Genomic DNA, 25,791 nt, shown 5'->3' with positions numbered 1-25,791 from the left:
GGACTGATTTCGATGGGAGTCAGGCATCAGGAACCGGAGCATGGGGCGGTCAGGCCTAGCAGTCACAGCAGGAGCTGGGAAATGGACCCAAGGCTCAGACCCAGAACCAGAAGCCAGAGCCAAAGGAGGCAGGAAGCCGAAGCAGGGTTCCCGGAAAGGGTTTTCCAGGTTTCCTTCACAGCCATAAGAACTAGAGACTTATGGGAGATTCTGGAAGACAACTAAGCAGTGTGAGTGCACCCTCCAACCAGTCCATCCTGTGTCCCCAGAGGGGCGTGCGCCCCACACTTTGGGAAACCCTTATCTAAAATATCCCCTCCTGATAGCTCATCTTCAGAAGGCAGAGACCTACCCCTGAGCAGCCCAACCACAACCCCTGCTGCTCTTCCTGCTTTGAATAAATCGGGAGGAGAGGCGAATGGGGCTGCCCCGGGGAGGGTCGGTCTATGAACTCGGAGCAGAGCCATAAAACCCACAACTGAGCTTTATTCTAAAACCAATAAATAAATACATACATACAACAGCTGTCAAACTATTCCAGCAACGAACAGAATCCAATACAAGCCTGGCCTGAATCGGTGGAGGTGGTTTTATTCTGGGGGGATCCAATCCTCCACTTAACCACGGCTACCCTTGTGCCCAAGCAACCCTCCTTTAGCTGGTTGGACAGGGCAGTTTGGAACTGACCGGATCTATGGCCAACCCAGGGTCAGCACTCTCTGATCAGCACAGTGGTGTCTAGTTATGGCGGAAAACTATCAGAATAAATAGGATTTTAATTAAAAACATGAGCCACCCCTCCACACCCACCCGCAATTTCTCCTTGCCAGAGCTAAACCAGAGGCCAGTCTACAAACCCCAAAGCCTGGTCTCCCAACGGCAACACGCACGCTGTAGCCTGTGTCTGTTCCCATGCACCCTTGTTCATTTCGATGGAGCAGCAGGCGTCTCCAAAGGAAGGGAGATGCCCCATCAGGGGCTGGGGGCCCCAGTACGCCGGGTGGGAGGGGCCCTGTGTTGCCATCCATCACACTGACTCCAGGGCTGGGTGTTGGAGTGAGCGGGGCAGGACTAGCGGTCCCAGGAGCCGAGGGATTTCTCGGCCAGCAGCAGATGAAACGGTTTAGGAGCCTCCATCTCCTCCTCCTCCTCTCCCCCGCTGGAGAAGTCCTGCTTCACAATGCGGTTGTTCAGCCTGCTGAACCTCCGGGCCTTGATGCTGGAAGAAAGAGGTGAAATCCAACCAGACGGCTCTTTGCGTCCGTTCCCTCTATGGGCTCGTCACCGTCCGCCCCATGGGCAGCTGGCAAATGACCGCCCGGCCTGACCAATTGCCTGGAGCCCAGAGGTTGATAAACTCTTCCCATATAGCCCTGGCTAGCCCAGCATGGGACATCAGGTGTAATTCATTGGGTAATAAAGGGCATTTGTGGTTGGGGGCCAGGACTCCGGGGTTCTATTCCCAGCTCTGGGAAGGGAGTGAGGTTTAACGCAGGGAGACTGGGAGACAGGACTCCGGGTTCTAATCCCACCTATGGGGTGGGTGACATGGGGGAGGTTGGGAGTCAGGACTCCTGGGTTCTATCGCCAGCTCTAGGAGGGGAGTGGGGTCTGGCTAGAGCAAGGGGGCTGGGAGTCCCCACCAGTTGGGAGGGGATTATAGTACTTATCTATGTCCCACTTAGCCTTAGTTGGTGCTACGGAATCCAATCCTGCTCCATTCTAACCATTTTAGGCTCTCTGCTCATCAACGTCTCCTTGGGGACTGGGGATGGAATCGGAAGCTTTTCGCTTCTAGGTTCCTGGTGTGAACCCACCAGGCTGGATCTCACTCTATTGGCTTCTATGTGTAATGAGTTAGGGGGATCTCAACTTCTAGTGGACCAATGTTCACATGGCAAAATCTGCTCCCCTGGGAGCCCCTGAGGTGACCCATGTGGCAGGACTAAGGCAGACTTTAGGGGCAATGGGGTCTACTGGAAGGTCCCTAGACTAGGACTCGGGTAACCTGGGTTCTAAGCCTGGCTCTGCCATTGGCTTGCTGGGTGACTGGAGGCAAGTCACTGCCCCTCCCTGAGATGCTGTCTCCCCTCCCACTGCTGTCTGTTCAGGCTGCAAGCTCTTCAGGCAGGGGATGTCTAACTCTGCGAAGTGCCCGGCGTGATGGGACCCCAATCTTGGTCAGTGTGTGTCTGGGCAGCACCTGGCCTGATGGGATCCCGATCTCAGTCACTGTGTGTCTGGGCAGCACCCAGTCCGATGGGGCCCCGATCTCGGTCACTGTGTGTCTGGGCAGCGCCCGGCACGATGGGGTCCTGATCTTGGTCACTGTGTGTCTGGGCAGCGCCCAGCCCAATGGGGCCCCGATCTCGGTCACTGTGTGTCTGGGCAGCGCCCAGCCTGACGGTGCCCTGATCTCGGTCACTGTGTGTCTGGGCAGTGCCCAGCCCGATGGGGCCCTGATCTCAGTGGCTGTGTGTCTGGGCAGTGCCCTGATCTCAGTCATTGTGTGTCTGGGCAGCACCCAGCGTGACGGGGCCCTGATCTTGGTTGAGGCCTATTGATGCTGGTGTAATACAAAGAACAGCTGCAACATTGGGCCGGAACACCACGTGGTGGAAGTTGGCACTTTCCCCAGAAGATCTCCCCCACACCGGATTGACTCCCATGGCTCTGATGGGGTTCTCCGAATGCCAGCCTTACCAGTACGGCCTCCTTTCCTGCTTCGTCATGGTGCGCCACAGCTGTGCCAGCTCCCTGGTGGCTGCAGTGGACGCCATCCCTGGGCAGGCACTGAGGGGAGAGAGCACCAGGAACTCAGAGTTCTCCCAGAACAGGCGTGAAGCAGCACACGTCTGCCTGGCCTACCAGAGCAGGTTGCCAAGGTAATGCCCAGCAGCTGTATACACATTCCACCCACCTTGCCTTCTCCATGGACACAGAATTTAACAAACATCCAGGGGAGTGAAACCGGAACACCTGCTCTCTCCAGCTGGTTGCTATGGACCACGGCTGTGTGCCGAGCTCTGGCAGGTCAGTCCCGCCACATGGGCACTAAAAAATCCAGCCTGGGATTGTGCCAAAGGGAAAGGAGTGGCTGAAAGAGCATTGGCGTGCAGCTCCGTCATTGACGGTGAGGCCTGAAGGGACCGTTCTAAGCATCTGGTCTCCAGAGACCCCACCCAGCAATTTGAGCTCTGAGTTGGCTCAGTTTAGAGCAGATCTTTTAGAACAATGTCCCACCTGATGTAAAGACTCCGAGGGTGAACCTCCTACGACCCTGGGCTGGTTGTTGCGTGGTTAATTCTGAATTTCTCCCACTTCAGCTCCTATCTGTCAGATCTCGCTCTGCCTTTGTCCACTGGGTTAAGGAGCCCCTTGCTCGTAACCATCTCCTCCCCACAGAGGGGCTGACAGACCGGGATCAAGATCAATGGGGTAAACTAAACCGATCTAACTCCTCTCACCCTGAGGCAGGTTTCCCAAACCGTGGATCATTCCCACAGCAATTTGCTCAACCCTCCCCAATCCGTCAGCATCCTGTTGGAAATGGGAACGCCAGAACTGGCCCCAGCATCCCTGTAACGGTCTCCCTGCTGTATACAGAGGTAACTGCCCACCGCCCCTGTCTCTGTATTCCCCCGCTCTTATAGCCAAGGACTGCGTTAGCTGCTGCATCACACTAGTACCCTGTGGTCTGTCTGTCTCCATCAGGTGTCCCCGGTCTGATACTTGCAGTGTCAGCTCTTTGGGGCAGGGACTGTCTTTGTGTTCTGTGCTTGTACAGCACCTGGCACAAGGGCCTGGTCTGTCACTCAGGTGCTGAGGTGCTACGGTAATACACCTAATAGCAATAAACAATGTACAGCGCCGGGCATAATGGGGTTCTGGTCCATGACTGGGGGCCCCGAGGTGTGACCGTAATAGAAGCAATAAGTAGCAATAAGAACCCATAGCTTACCTTCCCTGAGTCCTATTGAAGCCAATGAAACCTAGAGCACACGCTTAAAATTAATGCTCAGGGTCGAGCGCTTTGTAGTACCCGGACACACGGCCAGCTGGGTCGAGCGCCTCTCTCCAGCCCGTGACACAGCGCTGCCTCCAGCTTACCGGATGTACTGCTTGCGGTTCAGCCGGCAGAACATGATGAAACCGTTGACGCATTTCTTCTTCAGCTGCAAGGGGGACCGGGACTTACTGGAGGCCTCCAGCTGCCGCCCGCCTTCCCCCTTCTTCCTCTTCCGGCCAGCAGCAGGCAGCGGGTTTGTCCGCTTGTAAGGGATCCAGGTGCTGTCGCTGTTCTCCTCGCTGGAGGACACGGAGCGAGCCGGTCCGGGGCTGGAACCCTGGCGGGCGGAGAGAGGGGTGTGTGGGGGGCAAACACCCAGGCAGGCCCCTGAGATTGGGACACTGGGGAAAGGAAGGGACATGAGCCCCACTGGGGGATGCATGCCGAAATCTCCTAAGCCACTTTGGAAGCCTCAGCCTTGGAGTGGAAGGGGGAGAACACCCAAGCGGGCTCTGCTTCCACCCAGGTCAGAGGCTCGATATCTCATCCAGTCCTTATACAGCCACTGTGTCCATCTGCCCTTTCCCATTCTGTTACCCTAAGATTGCAAGATTTCAACCCCTACTCCCCCAAACCCATCTTCTCCCTGCTTTCACAGTCTATGGGGCAGCGCCATGACCCCGGCTTCCTTCCCTCCCACCCCTACCCCGTCCTCTCACCTCCTGCAGGAGCTGCCCGCTCCACACGCCCATGAACTCCGTCACTCCCGAGCTGGGGCTGGAGTCAGTTTTACTCGCCTCGCTGCAGGAGAGGTAGCAATGGTCCAGCGAGAAGGCGGACTGGAAGAGATTGCGGGAGTTCAGTGGAGTGTCCGGAAGCGTCTGATATGGGTCGCGGTGTGAAGGACAGGGGGGCGGGGGGGGGGGGGGGGAAGAAGAACCCAGCAAATGAAAAGTTAAGGCTGAAATGTTCAGAAGACATCCAGGAGCCTGATTCCCATTACAATGCCCGGGCTGTCCACATGCGTGTGGGAAAAGCTCGGCCTGCATCCCTAAGCCTTGACTGGCCTGTCTAATCCTCCCAGGCCTGGGCTGTTCAATCTTCAGTGAGGAATGCGGCAGGTTTCACCCGCCCCGCCCCGGACGCATCCCATTCTACGGGCAAGGTTTTCTCCAATGCTTCCCTGCAGTCTCCGCTTACAGGGCTGGATTGCAACCCCCTTGGGGCAGCAAGTCTGGCTTTAGTATGGGTACGGAGAGTGCCCAGCACTACGGGGCCCCAGTGCAAATAACAAAGAGAACCTCGCAGCTCCAGACCCCAGTGGCAGGGCAAAGCTCCCCGCAATCACCTCCCTCAGCACACCCCATGGAGGGGGGTTACACGACTCATTTGACCCTTGGCCTCTCTCTCTATGGCTGCCCCCACAGAGGCCTGATTAACACCAGCTGCGATGGTGGTGATGGGGATAGCGCCCTTCACAAAGGCCACCCACATCCAACCCATAAAAGCAACCTAGTAGACAGAGCATTGGACAGGGGCTTGAGAGAGCTGGGCTCTATTTCTGGCCCTGCTGGGTGACCTGGGGCAAGTCATTTCCCTGCTCAGTGCCTCGGTTTCCCCATCTGGAACACAGGGATAATGGTTCCAGCCCTCCTGAGAGCTACTGATGCTAAGGGCCATTATTATTATTATCCACATCCGAGCCTGACTTTGTAGCACCAGAGGAGGCTGTATGACAATATGCAGCCGGGAGGCGGGTTCTGCCTGCTAACAAGGAGAGGGAGAGGGACCAACTGAGGACTCAGGAAGTGGCTTCCCTCTACCTACCTTTCTCAGCAGGGTCCCAGCCAGGCTGTCAGAGGAACCAGCCGAGTCTGGGCTCAGACATACCTCCTCAAACAAACCTGCCGGAGAACAAGACACACCCCTTCAAAACAAGTAACATCAGAGTAGACCTCCCATGGCCTTCCCCTGGCAAGGACTCCAGCCAGGAAAGACGGGAGCCCCCCCCCCCCGCCAAAGGCCACGCAGCAGGGTAGCAATGGATACAATGATTTCCTCTTGCCACATGCCCTTCTCAGCACGCACACCAGCTTGTTGCTAAGGGTCTGTCTACATGGCAAGTGGAGGTGGGAACACAGCACGTATAGAGGTCCCCAGGGCTAGCTCTGAACTCGCTGCTGCTAATGAAGGCAGCTGTGAAGCCGTGCCCAGGAGGCTGGGCATGTACTTGAGTGACTAGCCTGTGCTGCCGTGGGCTTCCTGGCTATCGCCGTCTGAGCCTGCTAGAGCAAAGCTAGCGCAGGGATGTCTGCAGGGGCTGCAGCCCACCCAATGACTGCACTGCAGAGAGACCCTCTGTAGCTCATTTGCCTAGGGATGAAACACTTGGGGTGTGTGAGGGCCAGGGTTCAAATCTTGGTGCAGGATGGGACAATGATGGGGATGGGGATGGGAGAGGGAAATCTCCGGCCCAGGTCAGACTGTATGATAAAAAGGGTCCTTCTCCCCTTGCCGCCATCTCCAGGATCCCACACGACCCACCGCAGAGATGGAAGCTGCCACGAACTGCCATTGGCTGCAGTGGGACTCCACCTGCAGGGGCTGAATCTCTCTTTCTGAACCAGCTCAGAGAACAACGGGAACCAAAGCAGGGAAGGAGCCAGGAGCCAAAATCCGAACCAATTAGCTGATCAGTCTGGAATTTGGGACCTGATTTCCAGCATCTCAGGTGTTCCCAGCTCTGCAGGGATGCCCGGCTCAAGAGACAACAAAAGGCCAGTTAAGTTCATGGAGAAGAATTTCAGTCAGTTTCCAATAAACCCACCCCAGCTCCAGCAGCAGAGCCCATTGCACAGAACAGCCTGGGTGCTCAATGCAGTGTTCCCAGGGCTCAGGGGATAAGGCAGCAGCATCTCTCTAGAGCAGTGGTTCTCAAACTTACCTGTTCAGGCCCCACGTCTTTGTATCGATAGTCGTTTACATGTCCCCCACCCCCACACAACTACATATGCCGTCACCCAGCTCTGAAGGCAGAGAGGAGAGCAGTTGCTGGCTGGACACCCAGCTCTGAAGGCAGAGGGCAGGGCAGCGGCCGCTGGACGAGCTCCCAGCTCTGAAGGCAGAGGGGAGGGCAGCGGCCGCCTGGACGAGCTCCCAGCTCTGCAAGGCAGAGGGCAGGGCAGCGGCCGCCGGACGAGCACCCAGCTCTCAAGGCAGAGGGGAGGGCAGCGGCCGCCGGACGAGCTCCCAGCTCTCAAGGCAGAGGGGAGGGCAGCGGCCGCCGGACGAGCTCCCAGCTCTCAAGGCAGAGGGGAGGGCAGCGGCCGCCGGACGAGCTCCCAGCTCTCAAGGCAGAGGGGAGGGCAGCGGCCGCTGGACGAGCTCCCAGCTCTGAAGGCAGAGGGGAGGGCAGCGGCCGCCGGACGAGCAACCAGCTCTCAAGGCAGAGGGGAGGGCAGCGGCCGCTGGACGAGCTCCCAGCTCTGAAGGCAGAGGGGAGGGCAGCGGCCGCTGGACGAGCTCCCAGCTCTGAAGGCAGAGGGGAGGGCAGCGGCCGCTGGACGAGCTCCCAGCTCTGAAGGCAGAGGGGAGGGCAGCGGCCGCTGGACGAGCTCCCAGCTCTCAAGGCAGAGGGGAGGGCAGCGGCCGCTGGACGAGCTCCCAGCTCTGAAGGCAGAGGGGAGGGCAGCGGCCGCTGGACGAGCTCCCAGCTCTCAAGGCAGAGGGCAGGGCAGCGGCCGCTGGACGAGCTCCCAGCTCTGAAGGCAGAGGGGAGGGCAGCGGCCGCTGGACAAGCACCCAGCTCTGAAGGCAGCACCATGCCAGCAGCAGCACAGAACTAAGGGTAGCAATGTGACAAGTGATATTGGTCAATATCACTTTCCACAGCAGACTTAGCGCCCCATTGCCACCTTTACTTCTGTTCCACTGCTGTCACCCTGGGGCTGCCAGCCAGAGCCTCACCTGCAGGTGAGGGATTTGGTGGAGGGAAAGGAGAGAGCCTGAGCGGCAGGGCTCCAGCCGTCACCTTTTTCCCCACCTCCCCAGTGTGCACAGCCCCTCTGCACAAGCCCCAGCCACCCAGGACCCACAGCCAGAGCTCTTCCCCCCAGAAAAAAGAAAAAAAAAAAGCACACAGCTCGTGCCGTGACACACTCCCATGCCTCTCTTCAGAGGCCTGCCTCCCAGTTTGAGAACCACTGCTCTAGGGGTGTGTTCCCACTGGAAATCGCAGTCTGGGACTTCCCTTGCACTGTAGCACTGTTCACTCCGGGCATAACTGCGCAGTAAGCGGGTGCACTCCAGATTCACACCCTAGCCTGCGACACAGCAAATCGCCACGTAGACGTGGCCAACCAGCTCCTTCGGCTGAAATCGTACAGGGCCAATCCCTGCAGCCGAGCCTCTGCTGAAGCTTGTGACAGCTGGAAGCACTGCATATGGCATCTGACACAAGAGGACCCTGATTTCGCTTTTTGCACTTCTCAGGGAGAGCGTGACTGGCAATGGGGGAATCCAGCCCCCCACGCGGTCCCCACTTGGCATCCCAACGACGCTCCCACACACCGCAATGACAGATGTCCTTTCTAAGGCACGCTGCCCAGCTCTCACTCGCTCCCCACCTCTCTTCTTTGCCATGGTTCGTCGCTCGCCTGCTGGGAATCACCATGGCACCGCGACCAATCCTGGCAAGCCCCTCAGACCCCTCTGGCCGCAAGGAGGGACGTGGACACCTCTTTACCTTGGGACAGCTCCTCCGGCCCCCCCTGCAGAACGTGCCCGGGAAGCAGCCGTCCAGGAGAGGAGAACAGTGAGGGGCTCAAGCCCAGATCCTTACTGGCCCAGCAAGCCCCGATTTGGCCTCTGCTCCCGGGAGAGCACAGGAGCAAGCTCTCTGTGAACCAAAACATAATTTACACAGAAATCTCACTGGCTACGTTTCTGCCACCCTCTGTCCCCATTCCCCATAATCTGTCAGGAGAACTTGGGCTGCTCCACAGAAGCATAGCTGGAGACTTCCAGGAAATAGACTAACTTGGACCACTGAGATGCTGCTGGATTTATTATTTAAAGGATGCTTGTTAACTTCCTCTACCACTTGTCAGCTGGGATCTACAATCTCTGCCCCTCCTGCCCCACCCCGATAATCAGAGGTTATGTTCTCACTTATTTAGCCTCTTTAATAACTGATGCCCTGCATGACCTATGCAGGTTCAGGGTTTTTTGGTTTGTTTTTTTCCCCAGGTTTTGCAAATAACGAACATGGAATTTTGTTATGTGTTACTTCCATCTTGTGCATGTGTTTCCATTCATTGTGTTTCCTTGTGTGTTTGTGTCTGATATAAAAACAAACAAGTTAAAAAAGGACACATGCAGCCGATATGACCACATCCCTTCTCCCAGCTGGCTGTAAATGACCACACTGTGCTGTTAGACGGGAGGATCGTTCAGGTCTGAAAGTGCTGACGAGGGCTGTCTCCCAGAGCCTGGACACACAGATGCTTGGTGCCCAACACAACCGTCTTGGCAGGTGCTACTTAGCTACATGAAGACCAGCAATCTGTTGCAACCTAAGGGGCCTTTGCCCTCTCTGCACGTTATGGCCGTAGACTACGGCAGTACTCACCATGGGAACTACACACAGGGGACTGGGTTGAGAGCCAAGGACCAGCATCCAGCCCATCCTCCTCTTCCTCCTCGCAGGAATAATACTGCACCAGCTCCTGCCTGGAAGAGTAGTTTAGAGACGGCCTTGGATTGCAGCTCTGTCTCCCCTCTCCCAGAGCCCCCGACAGAACTGCTCGCAGCTCTGTGCTGCTGGCCACAAGGGGCTGAACCAAACACGAGCCGCTTTAAGAGCAACTCCTAGTGTCCTAGGGCACTGCTGTGCAGTGGGGTAGGGCATATCCCAGCTTCCTGGAGACTTTCAGCTGCAGCCTCCTGCCCAGGGAGGGTCAGAACTAGGGAGACCTGCTCTGGGCACTATGGCTGATCCTCTTTGAGAAGTGCCGGCTGGCAGCAGGCCTCTCCTTCTGGCTGTCGGCAGGCTAGATCTGAGCCAGCAGGCAGGCGGCAGAGAACCCAACTGTACGTGAGACCCAGCCTCGCCTTCTGCCAGGTCCGGCCGCGGGAGCCTTCTCCTTTGCCGAGCATGCTGGGGACGCTGTAGGAAATGGGGCAGCATAAGGCTATTCCAGTTTAAGTCTCTCCCAGCAGGGGGCGCTATGGGGAGCAGGGGAAGACCACTGGCTGGGGGCGGAGCTCCCAGCTACTCCAGTCCCAGCCTCCCCCAGCAGGGGGCACTGTGGGGAGTGCGGCAGAACTGCCAGCTGTGGAGGGAGCCCCCAGCAGTAATCCGGAGTCAGGATTTGAAAATGCTGCACACTGGCTGGATAGCGGCTCCAGGTGCAAATTGGCAGAGCCGCACTGAAGTCATCAGAGCCACAAGTTTCCGTGGTTAAGCTCCCCCACCAGCTCTTACCCCAGCAGAGCAAGGTCCGGCCCGTCGTACCGACGCTGATCCCGGTAACTCAGCTGAGCCTCACAGGTAGAGCAGACGTCATCCTCCTCCTGGCTCCCCTCTCGGTCACACCCTACGCACCAATCTGCAAACACACATGCACACTTTGGTCCTGCTCCAGCAGATGCTGCGTCCCCCAGCAGTGGAGACTCAAGGTTACAATGGATCCAGCCTTGGTGATGGATGCTACGGCCATGGCTTCTTATAGGAATGGGGCCAGATGCTCCATGGGTGGAAATGGGCAGTGGGGAAACATCAGCTCACATCAACTGGGGATCAGGTGCATCATCTCTGCTGACAAGGGCCTAGATTTCACCCACACCCTGTGTTGCCACGGACCCCTGTGCACAGTGAGGGCTGATGCTCCCCAGAGCCCATGCACGTTGAGCATGGCAGGGGTGAGACGTTTCCTTGACCTGAGCAACAGACGAGCTCCCATCGGCTCCTATCTCATACCCACTCCCGCAGGAGGCACCCTGCAAAGGACGGAGAGGGACCACACCTGCTGCACAGCTGGGAACGCCGCCTTCGGCCCTCTCCAGGAAGGCACTCCCTGTGGACCGGCGAGACCCCAGCACCAGGTCCCTTCGGCTGAACTGGAATGGAAGCTGCTTCGTGCCAAGAGAAAGCACAGCCCCTTCGCCTGCCGCATGCAAATCTGCCTCCATGTGCTGCCCAGGCTGCCAGGGCGATTCCACCAGGCTCAGGCTCCGACGCGTCTCCTTGTTCGCCTCCCGCCACTCTGTGAAGGCAAAGGGCACAGTAATCTAGGCGGAGCCATGTCTCTGCTTTCCCGACCACTCGCCTAGGACACGGGGCCAGGTGAGCCCCAAGCTGCATCACGACACGGTACAACTCTGGCATGAGAGACATTTCACCTGCCCTGGGCACCCGTTAGCTCCAAACTCAGCTTGTGAGCACCCCGCCTCCCCGAGAGCGCCACGGTAACACCACTGCGCCGCCCGCCGCCCCAGGCTTCCCGGACATCAGCTCAGCAAGCTTCAGAGATTACCGGGACCAAGGGAAAAGCTAACAGGCCAGCTGGAAAAACAGACACACAGAGAGATTAAGGGACACGCCCCCATTCACAGAGCAAGTTAGTGGCAGAACCTGGACCAGAACTCAAGGGTCCTGCCTTCCACTACCCTGCTCCAACCACTAGATCCCACTCTGCTCCCAGAGCTGGGGGGAGAACCCCAGAGCCCTGGTCCCAGCCCCCCTGCTCTAATCACTAGACCCCACTTTACTACCAGAGCTGAGGAGAGAACCCCGGAGCCCTGGTCCCAGCCCTCTTACTCTAACCACTAGACTGTACTCCCCATCTAGATCTTGGGGGGGCGGCAGGGTCCTGGCTCCCACCCCCTGCTCTAACCACTAGACCCCACTCTCCTCCCAGAGCTGGGGAGAGAACCCCGGAGTCCGGCGTCCCAGCCCTCCCCCTACTCTAAGCCACACTAATTATTTCCCTACATCAGCCCTTTGCTGGGCCAAGCAACCCAAGGACCCAGGTACACCATTCCATGGCAAGAAACCCAGGAGGTGAGCTGGGATCCTGACCCTTATGGAGGTAACACATGCACGGGACTGGGGGGAGGATGGGGCGAGGAGAGGGAGAGTTTTGCATAACTGTAACAGCAGCCCCGGCTAGCCACATTCACCGACTGATGCTCTGGAGGTAACCTCAGATCTGTGACACTGAGGCTGTGTCTACAACACAGCTGGGGGGCGTTCTTCCCACCGCATGCAGACATACACCTGCTAGCTCCACTCGAGCCAGCATGCTAAAAACAGCCATCTGGCTACCGGGGCACAGGCATGGGCTAGTTGCCTAGTCCAAGATCCTAGGGGAGCACACCGGCTTGAGCACAGCTAGCACGTGTGTCATGGAATCAGAGAAATGTCCAGCTGAGAGCTCTTCGAGCCCAGCCCTGAGGCCAGACCAAGCAAACCTAAAGCAGTCCTGACAGAGGCTTGTCCAGCCTCTTCTTAAAATACTCTCTGGACGGGGATCCCGAAGCCTGTTCCAGAGCCGAACTCCCCTGAGAGCTGGAAAGTTTCTCCTCATCTCTCACCTAAATCTCCCTTGCTGCAGATTAAGCCCATTGCTTCTTGTCCAACCTTCAGTGGACACAGAGAACAATCGAGCCCCATCCTCTTTATACCAGGCCTTAATGAATTTGACAACTATTCTCAGGGCCCCGCTCAGGCTTCTTTTCTCAAGACTAAAAGTGTCCAGTGTTTTTTAACCTTTTCGCCTAGGTCAGGTTTTCTAAACCTTGGATCGTTTTAGTATCTCTCCTCTGGACTCTCTCCAATCTGTCCAAATCTTTCCTACAGTGCAGTCCCCAGAACTGTACCCAGCGCTCCAGCTGAGGCCTCACAGTGCCTGGTGGAGCAGGACAATTACCTCCTGTGACTTGCATCTGACATGCCTGTTAATGCACCCAGAACGTGATTAGCCTGGTTAGCCACCAGACCACATCGCTGACTCAGATTCCACTGGTGAACAATTATGACCCCGGATCCTTTACCACAGTACGACCACCTTGCCAGTTAGTCCCCGTTTGGTAGCTGTGCGCTTCCTAAGAGCAGCACTTTGCACTTCTTTTTATTGAAACTCATCTTGTCGCATTCTGACCGATTCTCTAATTTGTCAAGGTCGTTTTGAATTCTAATCCTGTCCCCCAAAGTGCTTGCGACCCCGGTCTCTCCCCCCAACCCCCGCCAGCTTGGTGTCATCCGCAAACGTTACAAGCATCCTTCCCTCTCCGTTACCCAAGTCCATAATGAAAATACTGAAGAGCAGTGTATTGTGTACATCTACCCAGGCTGCGAATGAGCCCCCAGCTGCAGTGCGGATGTACCCCAAATGCTGTAGGGCCTTCCGAGGGGGAAATGGCCAGTGACTTTCCAGCTGGGGGTCCAGTGCTCTGCCCTGCCAAAGGCAAGGGGTCAGGATGTTCAAAATGAAATCAAAAGCCAGGGTTGGCCAAAGCGAAGCAAAGAGGGGGGTCCAGCCACTAGAGAAGAGCTGCTCCTCCTAAGAAATCTCCCCTTCTTTCCCTTGGCTGTCCCAGCAGAGCAGAGATGGGCCTGTCCCACAGGAAAGAGGGGAAGGACAGATTGCTCTGCAGAGCGAGGCTAGGGGGAATGGCTGCTACCGCTTATGTCCCAACCTGATCTGCGGGATCGCTTTCCTTTGTGGGGTTTCTTGCCAACGTTCAGGAGTTTGGCTCTCCTCCTCCGTGGGGTGGTGGGTGGAGTGCCGTCTCCGCACCCTCGCTGACAGGCGGACATCTCCGCACATCTGGATGCGCCCGCTCCAAATTCTGCAGGATGAGGGGAGAGCAGAGCCGGTCAGAACTCCCCTAATCCAGTAACCACTTCAGCTCACCAGGATCCCGGGGCGAAAAGGGAGAGAGAAAAAACACAGCTTCCGACAATCACTCAGCTTCTGTAGATGTACATGTTAGCCCCGCTCAAGCTAGTGCAGTGGCTCTCAACCTTTCCAGCCTCCTGTACCCCTTTCAGGAGTCTGATTTGTCTAGCATATCCCCAAGTTTCACCTCACTTAAAAACAACTTGCTTATGAAATCAGACATCAAAATACAAGTGTCCCAGCCACACTGTTACTGAACTGCTGACACTGTACTTATTTTTCAGTGTATAGCAGCGTTTCTCAAACTGGGGTCTGTGGGCCCTGCTGATCAACTCCTCCCCCTCCCTTCCAGCGCCTCCCGCATGCCGGCACGGCACAGGTTGTAACCGAGCACAGACCTTGAGATTTGGACAGGGCTGTACTTGGAGTGGCCAGCCCATTCCAGCACTCACGATGCCGCAGCCACACTGCTATTTTTGGCATGCTAGCTGGAGCGGTGCTAGCGTGTACGTCTATCTGAGCTGAGAATTACACCTCCCAACGAACCTGGAGTCAGAAGAGCCTGTCACAGGCACAGTGCCCACGGAGAGTGGGTCTGGAGACAGAACCGATCCCTCCTGGGGCAGCTGGCTCCCACGGACAGCATCGTCACAAAAGGCCAAGGACTGAATGGGTCAGAGACCCGCCCCTGCCCCCCAGGGTAAAGTCAAGAGGGGTGGGGAGCAGGAGCCTCGGCTGGTTCTGCAGGCTCTGGTTTCCAGGAAATGAAAGCACAGAATGAAAGCGTCAGCTCTTTGGGGCAGGGGCTGGTTTTGTTCTGTGCTTCTACAGCATCGACTGCAATGAGGCCCTGTTGCCGGTGGAGCCTACAGGCTATGATAATACAAATAATAATACATTTGGAGGGCCAAACCCACAGTGCACAATTTAACAGCCAGTGTGACTTAACCTTGCGCAACCCATTGCTCCCCGCAGGTACGAACACCGTTCCACACCATTCAGTAAGCAGAACAACCAGCTCCTTGGCTAGAGCGAGATGCCCACAGGGCCGGAGCCGCTCTGCTTGCACAGCCTGGCGGAAGCAAGGGTGGGGGAGGCAACCCGGCAACCAAATCAGAGGACTCGGAAAATAAAAATGCCTCTGACCGAAGTGCTGGGACACAGATCGCCTGGCCCAATCCTGCACTGGATTCCAGGACACTGGACTGAATAGGACCTTCCTGGGGCTTTTCCCAATCACTTCACTCTATGGCCAAGGCACGTGTGCGTCTGTGTGTCGGGGGGGAGTTGTTTGTTGAACTCTTCACGCAGCCCTAAAGGAAGCACCTGCATAAATGCTCCAGAACTGAGCGGAGAGCCGCCAGAAGGACAGGGGACCAGAACGACTGCAGGCACAAGGAATTTGGAAAGACTGGCTCCCTGTCCAGGGGAATTCTTACCATCTTTCAATGGGCTTCTCAGAGCTCCAGTTGGTTTGCGTTAAACACTCACAGAAAATATTGTATCTCCTACTCAGAAGCCCTCGGTTGCCCCTCTGGCTGAACAATGCATGTACAACAGATCTCCTCTCTGGGTTATCCCACATCCCTGCTGTGACCCGTGTCCCTACACCATCCCTTGGCTTCCCTCCACACAGCAGCTCATGTCCCTTGCTCCCTCCCCCGTCTCCCTTCACTGTCCACGATCCCTTACCTTCTTTCTCCCCACACCGGAGCAGGGACCTGGCGGTGCTGATGCTCGCCTGCAGATGCTCAATGTAGCGGAGGACGCGCAACAGGATTTCCTTCTGTTTCGAAGGGAACACACACTCAGGGAAAGGTTTTGTACTCACAAGGAGTGTTGGTAGATGCAGCACCCATGGCACAATTCTGTGGCAAGACATGAATTCTACCAACAAAATCCACAGCCACTAATGTCCCTGACCCTCCACTGCTGGAGAATGGCTGGGAACCTTCTCCAACGCTTACTCGGTAATAATGAGTTACACCTTCTAGTGTGCATGTGTGTGCACCTGCATAAGACACACCCATCTGCAAAACAAGACCATGAGGGGGGGTGATTGGCTCACGGGATGGGACGTGGAGCCATTTGCCTCTAGACTGCCCAGTTCCCACTCAACCTAATTCACTGATGACCCAAACAAGCTGCCACGGGACGGCTGTTGTGTGGATTAAGTTGCTCTTCTGCCCAGTTCAATGAGGGAAAGCATCCACATCACCAAAGGTTGGTATGAGCTGGAAGGCTCAGCAGAGAAACCAAGAACTTTTATCAAGCTCCCGTTTCGTCCTTAATGGTGGGTCCCCCCCAGAACAGAAGTGAGGCAGGTGCCCAAGGCGTGATTGTGGGGCAAAGCATCCCCTGCAAATTTCTGGCCCGCAGCTGTTGGGAGGATACAGAACGTCAGCCTCCAAGGCTGCAAATCCAACAGACCCATCCATAAAACGTTTGGTTTTTAAAAACTCCACAAGGACGACTTCAGTGAAGAAATTCTTCTCCTTGGTTTATTCTGGGATGGGGTTGGCAGCCTGCATATAAGACCCAGAGTCCAAAGGCTCGTCTGGAGGGGAAATTAACGGGAATAGCAATTCCAGAATAGCTTCCCCCATGGACATTGTATTCCGGAATAACTAGCGGGCTTCTGAAACAGAGTCATTATTCTGGAATAAGATCGTAGAAGATCGCCCAGCTGTTTGTTCCCTTCATAGACTCATAGGTCAGAAGGGACCAATATGATCATCTAGTCTGACCTCCTGCACAAAGCAGGCCACAGAACCCTACCCATCCACTTCAAGAAACCTAGAGGTTTAACAGCAGCAAGACTCAAAGCCTCTCTTCCTCCGATAGACTGAAGATCTCAGTCTTCCATCCCGCCTCACCTATGCTTTCCCTGTGTCACCTTATTTCTTTAACATGCTCCCTCTGGAACGTTATACGTGGGGAAGTAGCCGTTGGGGCAGCAGCTCACTCTGGCCAGCAGTACCTTGGTAAGCTTTTTGTAGCTGGTATGCAGAGGAACAGGCAGCATCTGAGCCAGCTCTCGGAGCGTGTTGGTGTAGTTACCACGTCTCTTTCTGTTCAGGGATAAAAGAAGGTCAAATAGTCGCTTCCAAGTCCACTGGCAAAAAAGTCCTTTCTGGTAACGTTCCCCTCTGACGAACTGCAAATCTCGCTTAGCTACATAGACGAGTGGCACAGGCGTAGCTCAGGGATGAGGAAACTGCAGACGAACAGCCAGCTCACACCAGCATTTTCACACTCTGTAGTAACAGTTGTCCCAGCCCAGATCCTCAAAGGTATATAGAGTTAGGCCCCTACTTATTTTTGTGGAACTGGGCCCGGGTACTATCATACAACTGCATCATGCATCCAAACGGGGCAGATATAAGCTTATACAGGCAACTTTGACCGTGGCATTTCCTGACTGCTGAGCACTTGCTACTTTCAGGCTTCACACAAACTGGGTAGCCATCAACAGAGGTCGCACAGGCAGTCGAACAAGCACTGGACTGGCACTTAGAAGTCCCGGGTTCTAGTCCTGGCTTGGCCACTGACCTGCTGTGTGAACTTGCGCCAGTCCCGTCACTTCCCTATGCCTCAGTTTCCCCCCCTGTACAATGGCGATAATGAGACTGGCCTCCTTTGTAAAGCGCTCTGAGACCCACTGCCAGAAAGAGTCCCGTACACCCATACAGCTTATTCCCCTTCCCTCACAGGAATCAGCTCTACCAGTAGCAACACATCTATACCGAAATCACTGTATTCACGCTAGGAGCGTCCCGATTTAGCTAGTCCAGCACAGTTCAAGCAGCACAACTTTTGTGTGGAGACGAGGCCTCACGGACTGGCCCTCTCGCTGGAACACGCGAGTTCTGGTGAGGATGCACAAGAAGGATTGTATCCATCTAGCTCCCTCCTGGGCTATGCCTTAACTGTGAAAAGAGGTGAGTTTCTTCATGGAGTCCGCTATCTTTGTAAACTCCTAGTGGAGACAAGGCACAGGGAATCTTTACCTTGATGTAGCTAGTTGAGATAAACTCTATATCCTCCACCCGAAGTTGACTTCAACTAGCTACCCCCAGGTAAAAACTACATGATGAGGTAGGAGTAGTTGATCACAATGGTCCATTCTAAGCCTTGGGAATCCTTGAATCTGTGAATCTCCACTAGGAGTTTATAAAGAGATTCCTAGATTCCAAGGCCAGAAGGGACCACCGTGACCCCCTACATAACACAGGCCAAAGAACGTCTCCAAAATAATTCCTAGAGCAGATCTTGCCAAAGAAAAACCCATCCAATTGCCAGTTATGGAGAATCCACCACGGCCCTTGGTAAATTGTTCACATGATTAATTGCTCTCACTGTTAAAAATGTAAACCTTATTTCCAGGCTGAACGTGTCTAGCTTCAACTCCCAGCCATTGGATCAGGATAGACCTTTGTCTGCTAGACTGAAGAGCCCATTATTAAATATTTGTTCACCACGTAGGTATTTATCGACTCTAATCAAATCATCCCTTCACCTTCTCTTTGTTAAGCTAAACAGGCCGGAAACCTGCCTTATAGTGATAGACTCAAAGAGCTCAGCTTTTCTTCATTCTTGCAGCGTGACCCCTCTCCAATTTATCCACATCCTTCTTGAACTGTGGGCACCAGAACTGGACATACTATTCCAGGAGCTGGTGCCAAATATAGAGGTAAAAATAATCTCTTTGCTCCTACTCAAGAGTCCCCTGTTTATACACCCCAGGATTGTATTAGCCCTTTGGGCCACAGCATCGCCCTGAGAGCTCACGTGCAGCTGATTATCCATCACAACTCCCAAATCTTTTTCAAAGTCACTGCTTCTCTGTGACTTTCGGGGTCCCCAGATGCTTCCCATGATAGAGCCCCACATCTTGTAAGTACGGGCTGCATTCTTTGTTCAAGTTAGACAGCTAACTTGACGGAAGAACACACTTCTTTTTGCTGTGACAACACGGCTGGGTTGGGTCTGCAGGGCCATCTGTAGTAGAAACTTATTTCCGTCACTAAACCTGCATTGCTTTGTCTATATCCAAAGTTCCACCTGCTTAACAAAAGGTGCAAGTTTTAGTAGATTTTTGTCAAATCAGTTCAAAATCCTGTGTGGACACTCTACATTGGATTTAGATTTAGTTTAATTCCTTACTAAGGTAAGCAAAATTGGTATAAACCTGGTTATAATTGAATGTAGAGCAGGGGTAGGCAATCTATGGCATGCATGCCGAAGGCGACACGCAAGATGATTTTTAGCGGCACTCACACTGTCTGGGTCCTGGCCACCAGTTCGGGGGGCTCTGCATTTTAATATAATTTTAAATGAAGCTTCTTAAGTATTTTAAAAACCTTATTTACTTTACATACAACAATAGTTAACATATATAGTATAGACTTATAGAAAGAGACCTTCTAAAAATGTTACTGTCTTGCTGGCACGCGAAACCTTACAGTGAATAAATGAAGACTCAGCACACCACTTCTGAAAGGTTGCTGACCCCTGATACAGAGCATCCCCACAGGGTGCAACAGTGGTTGAAGCAGTTTTTTTGAAAGCAACTGAAAATGCACTCACTGCAACTATGGATATATTATTATTAATTATTTGTAGTACCACCGCACGCCGGAGCGGTACAAACACAGAAAAAGACAGTCCCTGCCCCAAGCCAAGGGTCAACAGATGGAGGGAGACAGACAGACGGACAGGAAGTACAAGGAAATGAGACAATGCCGGTCAGCACTGACGGGCAGTGGTCTCGGCACACCAGCGGCACTTTCAGACAGGAATCACAGAAAGGAGGTGAGTTTTGAAGGAGACAGCTTTGCAGATGTTTACAGGGAGTTCCTCCCAAGTGTGAAGGGCAGCGAAGGAGGAAGCACAAAGATGCTTGTTGGAAAGTTTCCCTGGTGGGTGACGGAGGCTGGCGCCATGGGAGTTAACAACTTGATAGCAAAGAAGAGACGTTAGGTCAGATGGGGATGGGCCACGAAGGACATGGAAGGTGAAGAGATGCTATAATGCCCATCACTGTACTTGAGTCAGCTGACGGAAAGCAGGGGCCTTTTTCTTAGGCTAGCCCCTTTTCCCGGCGCACTGACTTACTGATACATATTGACAATCTCGACCCCAGCCTAACAACGCTTTGTCTCTAGGAATGATAGAGCTGCTCAGAGAAATCACGCTGCACGTATCCCGTGGGGAGTGTGAAAGCTATTTTAACGCCACAAAGCACAGTAACACAGCACTTTAGGACAGGAAGTGAAGAAAAAAACCCTGAACTTTGCTCCCAGTTGCCAAGGACTAAGCGGCTACAAAACGCTCTATTCTGGGACTGCTTTGCACTGGAATAAGTGACATGGCGTGTCAAGAAGGGGTTTTGAATGGGGGCAGGGGACAAAGCCAGGGGAAATCTGGTCTCTGGCATGGAAGGATTAAGCCCTAACTGCCCTGCCCCACATTCTCACCTGTCTCTGATGGTTCCCAACTGGCAGCTGCTGCGGTCTGGACACGGCTCCCAAGGGCCAGCACGCCCGACCTGTCCCCACATCTGCAATGGAGAACAAAGGGAAAAAGAAGGGGAATTCCAAACGCTCCTGGACCAGGAACGAGATGGGGAAACGGGAAGCCCACGTGTCATCCCCCCACCCCACTGGACAGAGGGCGGGATGAGACAGGGGTGCAGTAAAGGGGGGTACGTCATCAGCTGTGAGAATCAGGGGCAGATACACAGGAGATGGGGAGAGAACTGAGCTGAGTGCAGGGGTGGGGAAGTTTTGAGCAATACCATCCTGCCAGGCTCAGGAACACAAAGGAGGGAGGCAAATATCACCTGCTCCTTTCGGGGAGAGGCAAATATTGCCCCCCATGCAATAGAGAGGGGGGCAGTAACGCTGACACCAGCATGGAGGAGGGAGGCAGCTGCTACTAGACCCAGCGCTCGGGGGGAGATAGGCCCAATCCCCTGCGATGGGGAGTGGGGTGGGAGCTCTGAGAGGCAAATGGGGGGTAAGATCTCAGGGGAGTGATAAGGGGGCCCATCCTGGGACACGAGGGGATGCCAGGAGGGGGCTGGGGGCAGTCAAGAGGCTATGGGGGGCTTCCAGGAATGGGGGAGCCAAAGGCAATGGAGGGGGGCCCCGGGGAGTGACGGGGAGGAGTCGGGGGAGCACCCTGGGGGGTGATGGGAGACCCCTGGGGGGTGCCAGGGGCCATGGAGAAGGGGGGCTCCCTGGTGGGCTGATGGGGGGAGCTGTAGGCAGGGGGCCAGGTGGAGCCTCTTGGGGGTGATGGGGAGGGGGACCCCAAGGGAGGGTGGGGGAGGGGGACCCCGAGGCGATGGCGGAAGGGGGGGCTCCCTGAGGGGTTATGGGAGGCTCCCAGGAATGGGGGAGCCAAAGGCAATGGAGGGGGGCCCCTGGGAGTGATGGGGAGGAGTCGGGGGAGCACCCTGGGGGGTGATGGGAGACCCCTGGGGGGTGCCAGGGGCCATGGAGAAGGGGGGCTCCCTGGTGGGCTGATGGGGGGGAGCTGTAGGCAGGGGGCCAGGCGGAGCCTTTTGGGGGTGATGGGGGAGGGGGAGCCCGAGGCGATGGCGGAAGGGGGGGCTCCCTGAGGGGGGGGCTCTGGGGCAGGCCGAGGAGGGGGGCTGACGTGGGAGGGAGGGGGCAGTGGGGGGCGATGGGAGGGGGACCCCGAGGCGATGGCGGAAGGGGGGGCTCCCTGAGGGGGGGGCTCTGGGGCAGGGCGAGGAGGGGGGCTGACGTGGGAGGGAGGGGGCAGTGGGGGGCGATGGGGGAGGGGGACCCCGAGGCGGATCATTGGCTCCCCCCCCAGCACCTTTCCCGGGGGGGGCGCGAGCTCCCGGGAGCGGGACGCGGCGCGAGGACGAGCCGGGCCCAGGTTCCACGGCGGGGGAGGGGCGAGCGGGAAGCGCGGAGGGGGCGGGACTAGTGCGGAGGGGGCGGGGCGTGGGTTAGTCAAAGGATGAGGCTGGGGGTTGGGACAGAACCTGGGGGGCAGGAGAGGGGCTGGGGTGGGGACTGGGGGGCAGGAGATGGGGTTGAGGCAGAGTCTGGGGGGGCAGGAGAGGGGCTGGCGTGAGGACTGGGGGGCAGGAGATGGGGTTGAGGCAGAGTCTGGGGGGGCAGGAGAGGGGCTGGGGTGAGGACTGGGGGGCAGGAGATGGGGTTGAGGCAGAGGCTGGAGGGCAGGAGGGGGACTGGGGGCTGGACTGAGTAGCAGGAGATGGGGTTGAGGCAGACGCTGGGGGGCAGAAGAGAGGGCTGGGGTGGAGACTAGGGGGCAGGTGATGGGGTTGAGGCAGAGGCTGGGGGGCAGGAGGGGGACTGGGTGGCAAGAGATGGGGTTGAGGCAGAGGCTGGGGGGCAGGAGAGGGGCTGGGGTGAGGACTGGGTGGCAGGAGATAGGGTTGAGGCAGAGGCTCAGGACAGGAGAGGGAGTTGGGACAGAGTCTGGGGGGCAGGACAGGGGGTTGGGCTGGGGCTGGGGGTCAGAAGAGGGAGCTAGAGGTTGCATGAGGCAGGCATAGTTCTTCTCTTCCCCCCAGAAGGAGCCAAGAGGGGTTTTGGAAGAGTCCAGCTGCTCAGGGCAGTTTTGCTCCCCTCTCTTTCCTTGCAACGCCAGGCCTAAGGTGCGGGTTGAATAACCCCATGAGCTGCAGGAAAAGCAGCTGTGCGGGTGTGTGCGCGTAGGGGGAGATAATTGATGTGGGGCTTTGGGGGGATGTAATTAATTGCTGGTCTGGGGGGACAATGACAGAGAATTCATTCATTGGAATTTGGGGCTGTGGGGAGAAGCTGGAAGCTCCCTGCCATCAGGCAGCTGACCCTGCAGTGGGGCCAGGCTGGCATCCCTCGCTGCGCTTCTGGGAGTTGGCAGCACCGGGGTTGGAAGGGGGTCCAGCGATGGGCTGGCAGGCTGGAGCACCACAGTCTAGTCTTTGAAAAAAAATTTCTTGGTGTTTTTGGTTTTTTGGTCTCTGACTCCTGATTTTTGAAGTTGTAGGGCTGGTGGTAGCGTGAGTGAAGTAGGGGCCAATCCAAAACATCACATCTTTGTCACTGAAATAAACAACAAAAGCCTCATTTTTGTTCAACCTGAAACTCATTTTTCAGGTTTTCATTTTGGGTGTCCTCCCCCCCCCCCCCGCCATTTGTAAGTTAGCTAAAATTTCTAAACGAAACACTTACCAAACAAAAAGCTTTCCGTGTCGTTTAAAAAAACACATTTCATTTCAAACGGCCAAGACAAACCTTTATTATTCTCTCTGTATCGTTTGTTTTTCATCAAGCCCCCATGTCAGTTCAAACTGTGCTCAAATTGGTCCAGCCCCAGCGCAGGCGCCTGGACTAGATTCCTTCCAGCCTGCCATTTCCCCGGTTCTCTGACAGTCTGTGTTTGTGTGAGTTTTTTACCATGTCAGTGAGATCGCTACAACATAAAGATTTAAAGCTCTTGTGAAACTAGACATTTCTGAAAGCTCAAGCTGAACTATGGAGTCTCTGTGATACGGATATATCTAAAAGAGGGAGGCGGGGAAAGAAATTGCAGATGCCTTCTTTTATTCATCTCTCTTGCTGAGGTTGTGGGAAAACACCCAGCTGTGGGAGCCGCGGCTTATCTGGTTTGCAACTTTACGGTTGTTTTTCATGGGGAGGAAAATACATGCAGGAGTAAGTCCTGGCAGTGGGATATGTGGCACTTCAACCAATCCTCTGAACAGCTACAAGTGTTTGGGATGTCTAGACCAGCGGTTCTCAAATTGGAGGTCCTGACCCAAAAGGGCATCACGAGACTACTGTGGGGGGGTTGCAAGAGTGGTGGCCTCTGGCTCTGAAGGCAGCGCTGCCACGAGCAGCAGCGCAGAAGTAAGCGTGGCATGATATGGAGAGGGGGGTCAGCGCAGCCTGAAATATTTTCAGAGGGGATCCCAGCAAAAAAAAGTTTGAGAACCCCTGTTCTTGACCTCCTTTCTGGGGGTGTTACATTGCAAGCCAGATGAGCAGCAGCTTGTCAATGGGGTCAGATCCCCAGCGGGTGTAAACAAGCATCGCTCCATCAAAATGGGATCATCTTTTCATTATGTGTTTGTACAGGGCCTAGCACAATGGGGCCTCGACCCCCAATCTGGCATCCCCTTGGGGCTAGCGCAGTACAAACAGCTAACCACAACAATTATCTTTAAACACCGTTTGGAACTGTCCCCCATTCCAGTGTATATTATTAAGTACGTATTTATTTAGTAACGGAAGGCATTAAGAACTCAGTCATTGGAGGTTTTTCAGAACTGAAAAGAGGCTGGCAGGAGGAAAGGAACAACGGCTGCCCGATACGGAGCTCATCCAGGCCAGTGTAAATCCGGATGAACTCCACTGAAGCCATGGGGGCTACAAGCACTGTGAGGATCGGATCAGGAACCGGGCCCGAATCTCTGGTTCACCCCCACACCACGCACTTGCTCCCGAGCCTGTTCATTTACCCTGTGTACTCAGGGCCTGAGTTTCCAGTTGACGCCACTTAAATATTTTAGAGCTTATAGGTTTAATGAGGCATCTCCTTGATAAAAGCAGCTAACAATGGCCTTGATCAGAGAGAGATTGGAAAATTGTTCACCAGCCGTGCACCCAGATAAGAGGGCTATGGGCTGCTTTGCCAGAGTAAACAGTTGGCTCTGTCTTGGAAAAAAAAAAAAGCTATTTGCTGATTTTTCCTTTCTGTGGCTCAGCAGGGGATTCGTGCCATTCAAAGCCCTCCTTTCTGCCTGAGAAATAGGCACCGATCTAATTGGTATTATAAAACCATTTTAGTGAACTGGTGCAAACTCTTACGTCAACTGAGGGGACAGAAGCTCTAACCAGCTGGATACTTTAGACTCTTGCCTGGTTCTCCAGGGTATCATAGCACCTTACAATCTGTGGTGTGTTTCACCTCACCAATACACTTGTGAGGTAGGGTCCTGCTATTATCCCCCTTGTGCAGATGGGGAAACTGAGGCACGGACGGGCTAAGTGACTTACCCAGGAAATCTGCAGCATGGCAGGGAACTGACCCACGCTAGCACCCCCATCCTCCTGCTCTAGCGAGGCCAGTTTAGCTCAAGATGGGAGGTTGCATCGGATGAGCTAAACAGGTGGCTTCATGCGGAAAAAGGTGCATGCTTCTGGTGACTGCATCGTGGCTAATGTGGCATACCTTCCTAATGTGTAAGCATGAGTCAGCAAGTCCAGAAAAACCCCATTCCCCTCATTACCCTGCCCTGCTAACATGAGTGTAAACGGTCACAGTTCAGGATGACTGCACCTGTACTCCCCCTCCAGCAAGCGCATCCCCCACTCTAGACCCCCCAGCTTCCCAGCCGTCACCTCTCCTGGGTGAAGACCCGCCTTCCTCTCCCTCTTCACCTTGATCTTTTCCAGCTGCACAGCGCCCTGCCTTACCTGTGAGTTCCCCAGGCCCACCTGCTTTACTGGTCTGCTCAGAGCATAACCAGTGCAATTGCCCCAGTGATGCTACTGCCCAGCCTTGTCTAAGCAAGCACATTGATTCCCAAGGTAAAAGCATTACAAAGAAAACATATTAAAACCCATCAATGGACCTACACACATACTAATAGGCTTACCAGAGATTTCCCTCCAACCCTCCCGCCCTGACACCACCAACGGCTCTGGCTGGTGATCATGGCTTCCACTCGAAATAAGCCCCCTCATCAGTTACTCCTTTCCACTGTTTGGCTTTGAACTATCCTCACATCACAGAGGATCAGCAGACAAACGATGTCCCACCCCACTCCCGGCAACGCTTCACAGGCTGAGTCCTTAGACAGAGATTTGCAATCCCCTCCTGCCA

At 55.2% G+C, this 25,791-nt stretch overlaps 1 protein-coding gene across 1 annotated transcript; it reads right to left on the bottom strand.

The window, feature by feature from the left end:
• Positions 1–468: 468 nt before the first annotated feature.
• On the bottom strand, positions 469–24,327 carry BHMG1 (basic helix-loop-helix and HMG-box containing 1). The gene is made up of 15 exons (XM_030544351.1): positions 24,279–24,327; positions 21,763–21,872; positions 20,391–20,473; positions 16,892–16,982; positions 15,604–15,697; positions 13,709–13,861; positions 11,035–11,274; positions 10,494–10,617; positions 9,639–9,739; positions 8,754–8,906; positions 5,837–5,913; positions 4,729–4,890; positions 4,111–4,346; positions 2,704–2,793; positions 469–1,219 (listed from the first exon to the last, which is right to left on the bottom strand). The coding sequence occupies exons 1-15, from the start codon at positions 24,325–24,327 to the stop codon at positions 1,072–1,074; spliced, it is 1,911 nt and encodes a 636-aa protein (XP_030400211.1). The 3' UTR covers positions 469–1,071.
• Positions 24,328–25,791: the final 1,464 nt, after the last annotated feature.

This window comes from Gopherus evgoodei, unplaced genomic scaffold (assembly GCF_007399415.2).
Source record: "Gopherus evgoodei ecotype Sinaloan lineage unplaced genomic scaffold, rGopEvg1_v1.p scaffold_34_arrow_ctg1, whole genome shotgun sequence".
NCBI classification, from domain to species: domain Eukaryota; kingdom Metazoa; phylum Chordata; order Testudines; family Testudinidae; genus Gopherus; species Gopherus evgoodei.
The sequence above is the reverse complement of the archived record's forward strand: the minus strand, read 5'-3'. Positions and strand labels throughout refer to the sequence as shown.

Bases quoted from the DNA above. Each gene is read 5' to 3' on its own strand.
- BHMG1 (XM_030544351.1), bottom strand. From the start codon at position 24,327: ATGGCTTCAGTGGAGTTCATCCGGATTTACACTGGCCTGGATGAGCTC. The intron at 20,474-21,762 runs GTGCTGGGGGGG...TCTCCATTGCAG, and splicing joins TCGCGCCCCCCCCGGGAAAG to ATGTGGGGACAGGTCGGGCG. The intron at 4,891-5,836 runs GTAGGTAGAGGG...GACCCATATCAG, and splicing joins CTGGGACCCTGCTGAGAAAG to ACGCTTCCGGACACTCCACT.